At 40.2% G+C, this 14,068-nt stretch overlaps 1 protein-coding gene across 2 annotated transcripts in view; it reads left to right on the forward strand.

Moving 5' to 3' along the window:
* Positions 1 to 14,068, forward strand: part of SLFN11 (schlafen family member 11) — a 28,977-nt gene that overhangs the window by 160 nt on the left and 14,749 nt on the right. The window contains exons 2-3 of one of the 2 annotated variants that reach the window (XM_055400951.2): positions 11,004 to 12,073; positions 13,263 to 13,391. In XM_055400951.2, coding sequence (XP_055256926.1) covers positions 11,017 to 12,073; positions 13,263 to 13,391 — 1,186 coding nt within the window. In that variant the 5' untranslated portion in view covers positions 11,004 to 11,016. The remainder of the gene's footprint in view (positions 1 to 11,003; positions 12,074 to 13,262; positions 13,392 to 14,068) is intronic. The other variant, XM_055400959.2, reaches the window with a different exon arrangement.

Genomic DNA, 14,068 nt, shown 5'->3' on the forward strand with positions numbered 1-14,068 from the left:
CCACAAAGGTTCCTGATGATTATTGCTGAATAACTACATTGGTTATTGATAGACTGAGACGGTCACAGAGCACTGGCTCATCCCATCGTAAACTCAATTCCTTCTAGTGCACAACACTTTTTCTGAATATTAGGAGTGATTGCTAAATTCATACTGCAACAATTTTTGCAATCTATAAGGATGGCTACCCAAAAGAAACCGGAAAAAGAATCCCAGGGGACTCTGATTTCCATAAGCTATGGGGGAGGTTGTAAATCAATGTGAAAAGTAGGAGAAACTACTCAAAACAAAACTATTAGTCAAATCAGGAACAGGAAATCCAGCAACAATTTCAACTGGTTTTAACTGCAATTATTGAGCTTATAGAGGCTACTAGAAAAATTAAGTGAGAAAGTCAGTGAGGTGTACTGCTTAATTCTCTGTCTGGCTCTAGCACTGTTTTCTTTTCTATCGCATTAAACATTTCTCAGATAATACAGGCATAGTGTACAAAATCACATTTCCTCCCTCCCTCTCCCTCTTCCTTTCCTATTCCATTCCCTAGGGTGAAATCCTTAATAATAGTTTGACGTGCATCCAAACAGATTTCTCTGTAGCATTGTGCTCCTAGATGTTTAAAGTTTCAACCCAAAAGTAAGGCACTTTTCACTTACTTATTAAAAAGACAAATTCCTATTGGCTGACAGCCAACAGTCAGTTGTTCTCCTTCTAGAGGTTGGGAAGGCAGCCATAAAGAGTCAAATGCCATCTAATTAGTTTTTTGAGAAATCAAAACCTCAAAGACTGGAGCACATTTAACTTGGTTTCAGGAAACTGAAACTTTAAAATGCCGGGAACATTAAAATGGCGGGAACATTAAAAAGTGGGAATTTTAAAATGATGGGAACATTCTAGTTTCCTTTTTTAAGAGAATAAAAACTAGGCATTTCTCCTGGGCTGGCTTTTGTGAAGCTGAGGATACCTGAACAGGTCAGAACTCAGGTGTTTTTCTCTTCAGCACCCCAACCCTGAGATTATCTGGAGAGACTGGAGCCATGCCTGTTCAACAGAAAAGATGGGCTGGAAAAAAGACCAAAGAATGCTACGATAAAAATCCACCCTGTGGACCCCAAAGCCAGTGCTCTGTGATAACAGAGGGATGGGAGGGGGAGGGCTGTGGGAAGAGGGTTTAAGAAGGAAGGGACCTGTGGCTGATTCATGTTGGTGTATGGCAAAAACCATCACAATATTGTAAAGTAATTGTCCTACAATTAAAAAAATGTATATGTGTGTTAGTCGCTCAGTCGTGTCCGACTCTGTGACCCTATGGACTGTAGCCCACCAGGCTCCTTTGTCCGTGGGATTCTCCAGGCAAGAATACTGCAGTGGGTTGCCATTTCCTTTAAAAAAAAAAAAATATATATATATATATATATATATACATATATAAATAAATTCACCCTGTGGCTAGAGACCCTTTCAGATCTACTTTAGACAAGAGAGACTGCGGTGGACATGTTATGTTTGCATTTTTCTTAAGTGAAATAGAAGAGAACTGGTCCTTTGATGGGACTTACCTGCTGGCTCAGGCCAAGGATACGGGATGCAGGATTCCAGCCAGACTCCCTGAGGTCTGAGACAGTGGTGGAGAGGATTGTGGGGTGGACAGATCACCAACTATCTGGAAGCAAACTCTCAGATAAATCAGGGAGGAGCTAGAGCTGTGGCGGGAAGTGGTGACTGTCAGGATTTTCTGTCAGGTACCCAATTGGTCGATCTCTACGAAAAGGGTTTTGTTTTTCATAATATATACACACTTTTGTTTTCATGAAAAAATTAAATATATTAACCCAGAAGCTCGGACCTCATTGCATTTTCCAGGTTATTTTTTGCAAGTGTGTCTAAAGTTTGATTATTTTGTTTACCAACATTTATCAAAAGCACTGGAAATTAACTTGCCCAACTTTAACAAATTGCTTTTTCTAATCTTATTGGAGATGGGGAATGAACGAATAATTCATTCAATAATTCAGCAACTGGATGTTTGAAAAATATTTGCCAATCTGTAATAGGAAAGAAGTCACCTGTGATAGTAGGTATATATTTTACTAGACATAGGCAATACCTACAGACGTTCTGAATATTTCCTAGAAATCAGCTGGCACACTCACGTTTCCAGTATAAATATGCTTTTATCACTGCAGTCGCAGGTCATTTCTTAGGATTTATTTATTTAATTTTTGGCCATGCTGTGAGGGCTTTCTCTAGTTGCAGCCAGCAGGTGCTACTCTTCCTTGTAGTGCACAGGCTGCTCTGTGGCGGTGGCTTCTCTTCGGTGCAGAGCATGGACCCTAGGGCAGGCAGGCTTCAGGAGTTGTGAAACTGATCGGTGAAACATTTTGGGGGGGTTGCTGAAGAGCTCCTGTACCACACTCTTTTATGTCTCAGTGCAGAGAAGAGTTCAGGGAGAGCAAAGTGGTAAAATCACTTTATAAGAAGTGATTTATTAGAATAGGCGCTTTGGAGGCTTAGAAGAGGGCGAGCAAGACATGCCGCAAGCCGAGAACTTAGTGGGCTACAGTTTTATAATCAAAAGAAAAATGAGAAAGGAGAGAAAACCCTCTCTGCCTTTCTTAAGTAGACGTCATGTTTGTATCATTAGTTCCTTCTCCAGGTTGAGCAGGGGAGTTTTCTTGTCCCTGCGTGGTCAAGCTAGGTCTACAAATTACTGGTTTTTCATGTGTGCAGAGAGAACGTCCTAGGGATCATTAATGTCCTGAACTTATTGGGCAGGATGTGGGTCTCCTGCCACCACTCTTTTACTGTTTGGGCGCATGTCTCCTGCTTCTCTGGAATGAGTTCATTGTTAAGCAAGCCTGCTTGGCTTTATGGTTAAGCTCACCTGCTTTCTTGAGTAATCATTAACTTATGAGTGTCCCATAATCTTTTATTTACAATCCCCTAGTGGAATTGACTGTTTAATCACCTATTTTGTCCCTTCATTCTGTCCCTACCTGTTGCAGTGTGTGGGCTCAGTAGTTGCACCTCCCAGGTTCTAGAACATAGGCTCAGTAGTTTTGGCACATGGGTTTAGTTGCTCTGTGGCACGTGCGAACTTTCTGTATCAGGGATTTAACCTGTGTCTTCTGCACTGGCAGGCAGATTCTTTACCACTGAGCCATGAGGGAAGCCCTAAAATGATTTTTTTTGACCCAAATTAAATAAGGACAAATTGCCAGAGACTATGCTTACAGTACTGACATAATGGAAAGAAATGTCAGAGGAGGTATCTGAATCATGAGGAGGATGTGGGTTTTATGGTTCTTTGCCCTGTGAAATACAAGGTATCATAATGCCTGGGGCAGACAGAGTCAGGCGTGAGGTTGTGGGTCTCATCTCTCCAGGGTCTGTTTTGTTTTGTGGGTTGCAATTTTCTCAGCCACGGGTGCTCATAATCTTCCCCATTCCATTCTTCCCCTTGGGCCCACATGCAGAGGTTCTGCTTTCCTTCCTAGGCTATCATTTCCAAATCTGCACACACACACACACGTGTGTGCACTCGAAGGACGAGTAGAGTGGTGAGGAGGGAAGGGTGGAAGAGCTGAAACAAAAGTGCTGGCTGGCTGGGGCGCAGGTGCAGAGCCAGTGGGTGCGGTGGGAGACCCGGACTTGGGGTGTGTGTGTGTTTTGTTGAGATGCTGAGTGTGTGTGTTGTTCTTTAAGACTAAGATTAAAATGCCTTCCTGCTAGTGTGTGTGGGTCTGTGTGTGTTTAATGAGCAATAATAAACTTATGGCTCAGCTGTAAAGAATCTGCCTGCAACACAGGAGACATAGGAGACAAGGGTTCGATCCCTGGGTTGGGAAGATTCCCTGGAGGAGGAAATGGCAACCCATTCCAGTGTTCTTGCCTGAAAAATCCCGTGGACAGAGGAACCTGGGGGGCTACGGTCCAAAGGGTCACAAAGAGTTGGACACGACTGAGCACAGCACACAGCACAGCAACACATAATAAAGTGTGAAAGTGTTGGTTGCTCAGTCGTGTCTTTGCGACCCCAGGGACTGTAGCCCGCCAGGCTCCTCTGACCATGGGATTTTCCAGGCAAGAATACTGGAGTCAGTTGTCATTCCCTTCTCCAGAGGATCTTCCTGACCCAGGGATCAAACTCGGGTCTCCTGCATTACAGGCAGATTCCTTACCCTCTGAGCTCCTAGGGAACCTAGAGAACAAATATAAAAAACTGTTCTGCTATTCCCAATTTTTGTTACTCCATTACCTCAAGTGGACAACTGTTGGTGTCTTGCCGTAGTTACTTCAAGCTTTTAAAAAATTGAGTAACTAAAATATTGTAGATAAATTTGAAGTTCTCTTTGCCTTCTCTCTCCTCTTTCTTCCTTTTTCTCTTATCTCAGAAGCAACCAACATTCTGAATTTTACCGTATATCTTTCTAATATTTTTAACACAGTTTTACACAAACACACACATCCAGGAATAATACGTAACACTGTGATGTGTGGATTTTTAGCTTATTTAAATGGTATAATTTTGTGTGTGCATTGCTGCAACTTGATTTTTTAAACTCTGCATTTTGTTTCTGATATCTATGTCATTGTGTGTGTTTTAGTTTATTCTCTTAAAGTGGTTCACAACATTCCTTTCAGTAAATATTACCATGTTTTATTTCCTTATTCTATTAGTGATAGACATGTTACTTCCAAAACTTGGTGTTACAAATACTGCTTAAAAAAAAAAAAATGACTGTTCTTATCTCCTTACATACATTGTTTACCCATTCATCAGTTGAAAAACATCTTGGTTGCTTCCAAATTTTTGTAATCGTGAGCATAGCTACTATGAACATTCATGTGCAGGTTTTTGAGGACAGGTATTCAACTCTTTTGGGTATTGGAAGCATGGAGTCTTAACCACCACTGAACTTCCATGGAAATCCATGGCTCACAGTGAAATTGAGAGGAAAGTACAGAGATTTTCCGTATACCCCTTGCCCCTACACTGGCATTACCTTCCTGTCATCAACACCCACCCCTCACCCTACCCACCCGGCAACACAGTGAGTGGTACATTTGTTGCAGTTGGTGAACTTACACTGAAAGATCATGGTCACTCAAAGTCCATAGCTTACTTTATGGCTCACTCTTGGTGTACATGCCACGGTTTGGACAAATGTATCGTGACATGACATGTTATACAGGGTATTCCCACTGCCTCAGAAATCCTCTGCTCTCCACCTGTTTATCCTTCCCTTCCCACAACTCCTGACAACCACTGGTCTTTTCACTGTCTCCACAGTTCTGCCTTTTCCAGAATGTCATATAGTTAAACTCATACAGTATGTCCTTTCACAGTGTCTTCTGTCACTCTGTAATATGCATTTAAATTTCCTTTTTGTCTTTCCTGACTTGATGGCTCATTTCTTTTTAGCGTAGATAATATACCACTGTCTGGGTGTGCTCACTCACGTGCTGAAGGATGTTGACTGCTTCCAAGTTTGGGAAGTTATGACTAAAGCTGCTAGAAACATCTGTGTGCAGTTTTTTGCATGTTGCTCCCTGTTTTAATCTCAGCTGAGAAGCAATTTGTCATAAACTCGCAGTGAGTGGCTAGTTTTGGTTTTTATCTTTGGGTTGGGGAGGAAGAGAAACAGTTCAAATAATACACATGAGTTTCCATCAAATACCAGGTCCTTCAGTTTATTTTTAAATATCTCTCAACTCTGTTTATTTCTGTTCACATCCACAGTCACTAGTGGTACACACCACCGTCTTTTCTCACTGGACTATTGAAATAACATCCCCAAAGTTCTCTTCCACAACTACTCTAGTCTCTTCCAATTCATTCTCCACACTGAAGCTAGAAGGAACTTTGTAAAAAAAAAAAAGTGTATATATATATATATGTATACACACACAGTACATCTGATGCTATGCCTTCCTGCTAAAAATCCTCCAATGGCTTCCCGTTACCTTCAGGATAAAGTCCGAATCCTTAAAGGGGCCTGCCAGCCGATGTACAGGTGACTCCTGATCACCTTTCCAGCCTCGTTTCCTCCCCCTGTCCCTCCATCTCAGTGTTTCAGACAGTCCGTCCTTTGAACCTGACGTATTCCTTCCTACTTCCTTCTGGAAAGTTTTTTCTACCCTTCTTCACCTAATTAACTCTTTGCCTCATTTACATTCTTCAGATCTTAATTCAAAATATTACTTTTTCTAGAAAGCCTTCTCTGAACCCATCCCCCTTCCAACTGCCATGTAAGCACAGTTTCCATTCTAAGCATCCATGGCATTCTGATCTGTCACTTATTTAAAAGTGAGCTTCTGTAAGCAATGAGCATCTTGAGAGCAGGGATCATGTTTGTTTTGTTCACCACTGTCTACTCTGGATTTAGCACAGTGATTGGCAAATAATAGATGTCCATTAAACAGATGTTAAGTAAATGCAGTATTGCTTTTTATTATGAACTGGGAGCAAGAGAAATGTTTAACGATCGAGAAATGTCCAGTTCATTAATATTATATGTACTTGATGAAAAGTTGTATTGTCTTTAAAACTCATAATTAGAAATATAATGACTTCAAAGGTTTACAGAAGTGTTAATGATAAAAGCAGAATGCAGAACTCTTCATCTGACTCTTACAATCTGTTAAAAAAATATTAAGATCATAAGAGATAAAGGAAAAATAGGTGAAAGAATTATTGAGTGTCATAATGTTGTTCATGAAATATATGACCATACTGAATTTTGTAGCAAGCCATAGTTTTTCACGTGTCAAACACTTTATATCTAATAATGAAGAAATTATATGATTTTGAAGTTTAAAAAAGCTCTCCAGTAAACTCAATGGAGCCAGGCACTTAAAATTTTTCCTTGTTATAACTTCCCTGATGCTTTTATTCTGTTATTGATTTATCTGAGCTCTCAATTTTTAAATCAAACCAATTTTGCTTTTCTGCCTATTTAAAAAGAAATCTACCAGACATTTCCCTTTATTGATTTTCTTTTAGGTCTTAAAGGGAGAAGAAAATATTAGGAGCTCTCAAGCTTTCTATGCCATATAAAATAAGTAAGCCTATGCCAGGCTTACTAGATAATAGAAGGCAGTTGCTGATATGGTATCAGTTGCTGATATTAGTATGCTTCCCAGGTGGCTCAGTGGTGACAAATCCGTCTGCCAGTATAGGAGACGTGGGTTCAATCCCTGGGTTTGGAAGATCCCCTGGAGGAGGACATGGCAACCCACTCCAGGATTCTTGCCTGGAAAATTCCATGGACAGAGGAGCCTGGTTGCAGTCCATGGGGTCACAAAGAGTTGGACACGACCAAGCACACATGCAAACACAATACTTGAGAGCAAATATCCATATGAATAAACATTAAAACTTGGAAGTCCAGATGTCTCCAATAGCATTTTGTATAAATAACCTGACAAGAACACCTTAAAGGTTATAACATATAGAATAAAGTATTTATAAATATTTAAATATATTACAAGAAACATATCAGACAAATGAGTAAGATTGTGAACGATCTGGCCTCCTAATAATTTACAGTTCAGAATTCTGTTTCCTTGCCACACCTGTATCAACAACCCTTCTATTTGTTCAGAGCTCTTTTTAAATAATAAAAATGCTAGGAGCTTGGGATTAACATACACACACTACTATAGATAAAATAGATAATTGACGAGAACCTATTGTTTAGCACAGGGAACTCTACTCAATATTCTGTAATACCCTATATGGGAAAAGAATCTGAAAAAGAATGATATCTGTATATGTATAAGTGAGTCACTTTGCTGTACACATGAAACTTACACAACATTGTAAATCAACTATACTTCAATAAAATTTAAAATAAATAAGCAAGATGCTAGTGGTTTATCTAAAAAACAAAAATCAAACAAGCAAAACAAATGGAAAAAACTCTCAATCTTGTTAATTAATCAAATAATTGCTTTTTAATTTTCCAGCTTTCTTCTGCCTGTCCATCTGCTGTTCCCGTTCTTTTGTGTTCTTTTGTGATCTAGTTCTTTTTCCTAAATTCTTTAAATGTTGATGCAAATCATTTTATTTAAATTCTCTCTCCTACCATGACAGACATTTAGGGCTATGAATTTTTCTCCACATACCATTTAAACCACATCATGGTAATTTGATGCACCCTAAACCATAAATCTCCAATAGTCATATTCTTTGTGTCTTTCACAGCAGTTAGTGTGCCCTTGGTGAGTGCCCATTATATGTTTCCTGTGCTAAAAAAATTAATAAATGAAATATTTCAATGTCATGCTTCAGTATATAATAAAGCAAAAGAAAAAAAAAGTGACTGTCTAGGTTGCAACACAGCCCTGAGTCTTAAAAGCTCTCTCCTCACTATGGTACTGTTGAGTTTTGTTGATTTGCTTGCTGCTGCTGCTGCTAAGTCACTTCAGTCGTGTCCGACTCTGTGTGACCCCATAGATGGAAGCCCACCAGGCTCCCCCATCCCTGGGATTCTCCAGGCAAGAACACTGGAGTGGGTTGCCATTTCCTTCTCCAATGTGTGAAAGTGAAAAGTGAAAGTGAAGTCGCTCAGTCGTGTCCGACCCTTAGCGATCCAGTCACTCCCAAATACAAGTTTTTTAGCATCATAAAGTCTTAGATCCATTATCCACCTTTCCCCCATTTTTCAGGTCCACCCTCTGCCCTGGCCGTCTTTGTTTTGTGCATAATCCAAAAGTTCAACCACTTTGTTACTCCGAATTCACATGCGCTCAGTTCAGTTCAGTTCAGTCGCTCGCTACTCTCCTTTAAAAAGTTTTGGAGGTAAAAGTTTTCTTTATTATGTCATGAGTAATTTCAAATTTACAGGAAAAAAATAGAGAACAATATAATGAACACCAGTTTGTCCACCACCCAGTTAATATACGAAATCAATTTTAAAACTTATTTAGATACTTTTCAAATATACACAGGGGTAGAGAGAAGGCGAGAATAGGCGAGCGAATCTCCATTTATCAATCACCCACCTTCAATAATCATTGATTTTTTTTTTTTTGCCAATAAGTGGTACTGCTAGCCACTCAATTGCCTAAGCCAAAAATCCAGTTACTAAATTTTGATCCTTTCTCCTGATCTCTAGCTGATCAATACAGAGCCATGTTAATTTTTATCAATATTTTCTAAATGTCTCTCGGAAATATTCACACTTCTTCATTCCCACAGCCCCTACCTACTGTGGTGTAGGCTACCATCATCTCTCACTCAGGTTACTGCAAAACTGTCCCTACTGGTTTAGTGAAGTGAAATCGCTCAGTCGTGTCTGATTCTTTGCGACCCCATGGACTGTAGCTTACCAGGCTCCTCTGTCCATGGGATTTTCGAGGCAATAGTACTGGAGTGGATTGCCATTTCCTTCTCCAGGGGATCTTCCTGACCCAGGGATTGAACCTGGGTCTCCCGCATTGTAGACAGACGCTCAGACGCTGTCTGAGCCACCAGGGAAGTCCTACTGGTTTCAGTTCAGTTCAGTTCAGTCGCTCAGTCGTGTCCGACTCTTTGCGACCCCATGAATCACAGCACACCAGGCCTCCCTGTCCATCAGCAACTCCTGGAGTTCACTCAAACTCATGTCCATCGAGTTGGTGATGCCATCCAGCCATCTCATTCTCTGTCGTCCCCTTCTCCTCCTGCCCCCAATCTCTCCCAGCATCAGAGTTTTTTCCAGTGAGTCAACTCTTCACATGAGGTGGCCAAAGTATTGCAGTTTCAGCTTCAACATCAGTCCTTCCAATGAACACCCAGCATTGATCTCCTTTAGAATGGACTGGTTGGATCTCCTTGCAGTCCAAGGGACTCTCAAGAGTCTTCTCCAACACCACAGTTCAAAAGCATCAATTCTTCGGCAATCAGCTTTTTTCACAGTCCAACTCTCATATCCATACATGACCACAGGAAAAACCATAGCCTTGACTAGATAGACCTTGATTGGCAAAGTAATGTCTCTGCTTTTTAATATGCTATCTAGGTTGGTCATAACTTTCCTTCCAAGGAGTAAGCATCTTTTAATTTCATGGCTGCAATCAGCATCCACAGTGATTTTGGAGCCCAAAAAAATAAAGTCTGACACTGTTTCCACTGTTTCCCCATCTATTTCCCATGAAGTGATGGGACCAGATGCCATGATCTTCATTTTCTGAATGTTGAGCTTCAAGCCAACTTTTTCACTCTCCTCTTGCACTTTCATCAAGAGGCTTTTTAGTTCCTCTTCACTTTCTGCCATAAGGGTGGTGTCATCTGCATATCTGAGGTTATTGATATTTCTCCCGGCAATCTTGATTCCAGCTTGTGTTTCTTCCAGCCCAGTGTTCCTCATGATGTACTCTGCATATAAGTTAAATAAGCAGGGTTGTATATTACAACCTTGACATACTCCTTTTCCTGTTTGGAACCAGTCTGTTGTTACTGGTTTACTCCTCTGTAATTAGTTCTCCATCTGTAAATAATGTGCCCTCTGCTCTTAAAAATTAATCATGCAATAAAATTTACTTTTGGGGTGTGCAGTTCTATGACTTCTAACACATGGATTCATATAATTACAACCACAATCAGGATACAGAACAGTTTCATCACCCCAACAAACTCCACTGTGTTATCCCTTGTAGTTACCCCTTCCCTCCCCGTAACCCTTGGCAACTATGGATCTGTTCCTCAGTAACGTGTCTTTTACATTGTCTGTGTGCTCATGTCACTCCCTTCCTTAAAATGCTCCTTCAGCTTTCTACTGTTGAAAGCCCTTTTCTAACTCTCAAGTCTCCTCTCACCACCTCTCATCTCCCATTCTCTGTCACTCTTTTTTTTTTCTTCTTAAACTCAGTGTAAACTTTAAAAAAGTTTTATTTTACTGAAGTGTAGATGCTTCACAAAGTGATTCCGTTATACTCACTTTAAAATAAATTAATAAATGCATTTTTGTGTACTATGCAATCTACTTCTTCACCAACAATATGTGTTTTAATGGTTTCAGTTGCAGAATAAACATGGAGAAACATTCTTCACGTTTGGCGATAAAATCATCTTACTCAGACTTGGTCATCAATGTAGGAAAAGTAACTCTTGGTGAAAGTAACAGAAAAAAGCTGCAGAAAGTTCAGAGAGAGAAAGAGAAGGCGAAAGTGATCCAGGCTGCATGTGCTTTATTAAACTCAGGAGGAGGAGTGATTCAACTGGAAATGGCAAACAGCGATGAAAATCTCGTAGAGATGGGACTGGATTTAGAAGGAGCTTTGAGAACACTTATTCTGTTTTCAAATCTGCAAACTTTCTTCAAGACAAAGCAACAAGGGAGTTGTTACTACATTTTTGTGAAGTCTTGGAGCAGCGACACTTTCCTTGAAAACATTTCTGTTAAGCCCCGCATTTGTAGCCTGAGTTCTTCGTTATACTGTAGATCCGGCACTTCTGTGTTTCTCATGGATTCAGAAAAGGCATTCCATTTCCTGAAAACCAAGAAAATAAATGCAAAAAGCTCAGGGAAAGAACCTTTTGGTGAAATTTCCAAGGTTGTACATCCAGACTTCCATGACGTGGATCCTACTTACTGTGTTTTTCAAAAAGACCATTTTGAACGTGGTGAAGTCATGCCTTTTCCCGAGTCTCAATTCATAGAGTTTAAGCAGTTCGCTACAAAACACATTGAACAATATACGAAAAACACGATTCTAGAGTATATCCCTGCATTTGCAAACACTGAAGGAGGCTATCTTGTTATTGGTGTGGATGATGACAGTAGGAAAGTTCTGGGATGTGCTAAAGAAAATGTTGACCGTGACTCTTTGAAAAAGAAAATAGAAGAAGCAATACAAAAATTATCTTGTGTCCATTTTTGCCAATCTCAGTGCCAGATAGATTTCACAGTCAAAATCTTGGATGTGTTAGCCAAGGGAGAGCTATATGGCTATGCTTGTGTAATCGGAGTGAAGCGATTCTGTGGTGCAGTGTTCTCGGGCGTTCCCACTTCCTGGATGGTGAAGGATAAGGATGTTTGCAGCTTGACAACTGAGGAATGGCTAAGCATGATGATGGATACAGATCCAGGTAAGATAGAAAAAACTCCCTTCCTGTCTTTTCTGCCTCTTCAGAAACTCCAATTAAACATATTTGCCATGACTTTGAACTTCTCACATCCATTTAACTGTGTTTTTTGAATCTTCAAGTGTCCTACTTTCCAAACATGAGAAAATTTGGCTGGGAGATGACAAGCCTGAGTTCAGTGTCTTATAATGGGCAATTTCCCACATCAGATGAAAAGAAAATTTTGGGGGGATGATTGCCTTGCAGTGGTGTATTGGGACTGACTCTTGCTGTTTATTACAATCTATTAAATTTTCAGGATTGTCGTGAGACAGTTGTTAAATAGTCATTAAAAATCAAATTATACAAACAAAAATCAAGTTATACAGTTCCATAAATGATATTTAAAACAAATGTAGTAAATAAAAAACCCAATTACTTATAATACTACATTTTAAGATGATGCATACAAGGTTATTTACATCTATTGTATCTGCATGCTGCTTGCTGCTGCTGATGCTAAGTCACTTCAGTCGTGTCCGACTCTGTGCGACCCCATAGATGGCAGCCCACCAGGCTCCGCAGTCCCTGGGATTCTCCAGGCAAGAACACTGGAGTGGGTTGCCATTTCCTTCTCCAATGCAGAAAAGTGAAAGTGAAGTCGCTCAGTCGTGTCCGACTCTTAGCAACCCCATGGACTGCAGCCTGCCAGGCTCCTCTGTTCATGGGATTTTCCAGGCAAGAGTACTGGAGTGGGTTGCCATTGCCTTCTCTGTCTGCATGACGGAATTACTCTAAAATGATATGTTATGATGCATGTCTCCCCGACTCTCCATTTAGTGACATCATATTGGTAGCTTAAAATTGTCCATGGTGGGAGTATTTACACCACAGAAAAGTGTACTAAAAGAATGTGCTATGTACCAGAGGAGAAATAAAAGCAAAATGCTATTCAGATACAGAGAGTGGAGACTTATATCGAATAGAAACACATTCAAACTTCCAAATAACCTCTCTCTTATGATGGATTTGGCAACTTTCATATGTGATAAAGGCACTTGTCCATACAGGGTGAATGGGGTGTTATCTTGCTATTACGTCTCAAGACATGCCTAGAGAGCCATACGATACACCCACTCATGTAAAGTCTTTTTCAGTGGTGAAGAGATGACCTAACATGTCAGAGTAACATGAATTTCCTTTCTCTGTTAAGATCTTACACAGCTGTGCAGAGACTTTGAATCTCAGCTGAGTCTGTCTAACAGCCCTCCTCAGAGCAGACCAGTGTACTCCAAGAAAGGTCTGGAACATAAGAAGGATCTCCAACAACTCTTATTTCCAGGTAGCAACAATGGTTTGCCTACTTGACACCAGCCAGTTTCTGTGTTAGTAGAAGGGGAGATAAACTGTTAGGTTTGTTGTTTAAAGTCCTGAAAGTACACTCTGCAAAGTCTATGTGTGCAAGGTAATAGTGCTACAAACATATTGATGATAAGCAGTTTAGAAATGAGCCCTCGCTGGCCTCATTCGCTGAGGCAGTGTCACGTATAGAATCTAGGATCATTATTGCCCTTAAAGACTTTTTGGTCTTGTTCTTAAATAGAACTGATCATCAGTATTTGGTTATTTTTAAAAGTACAGATACCTGTCTTCACACTCCAGACTTCATAAATGAAAATATCTGAAGATAGAACCTTATAATGTTCATTATTTTCAAGCTACTCACAGTATTCGGACCATCATCCATATTGGGAACTTTTGATCTAGTTGAATTAGAGGCACCCATTGAACTAAGAGCAAAAACACTGCCCTCCTCTACCGAATTTACCAGAGGAGTGCCAGTTATGAATATGAAGATATAAGATTTATATCAAGATGGAACACAAAGCAAATGCAATGAAGATCAATTACAACATGCATAATAAGCATGTTTGGATTTCCGTTCCGTTCCGTCGCTCAGTTGTGTCCGACTCTTTGCGACCTCGTGGACTGTAGCCTACCAGGCTTCACCGTCCATGG

The sequence above is a fragment of the Moschus berezovskii genome, chromosome 20 (assembly GCF_049115385.1).
Source record: "Moschus berezovskii isolate FMDL1 chromosome 20, NW_MosBer_1.0, whole genome shotgun sequence".
Taxonomy (NCBI): Eukaryota; Metazoa; Chordata; class Mammalia; order Artiodactyla; family Moschidae; genus Moschus; species Moschus berezovskii.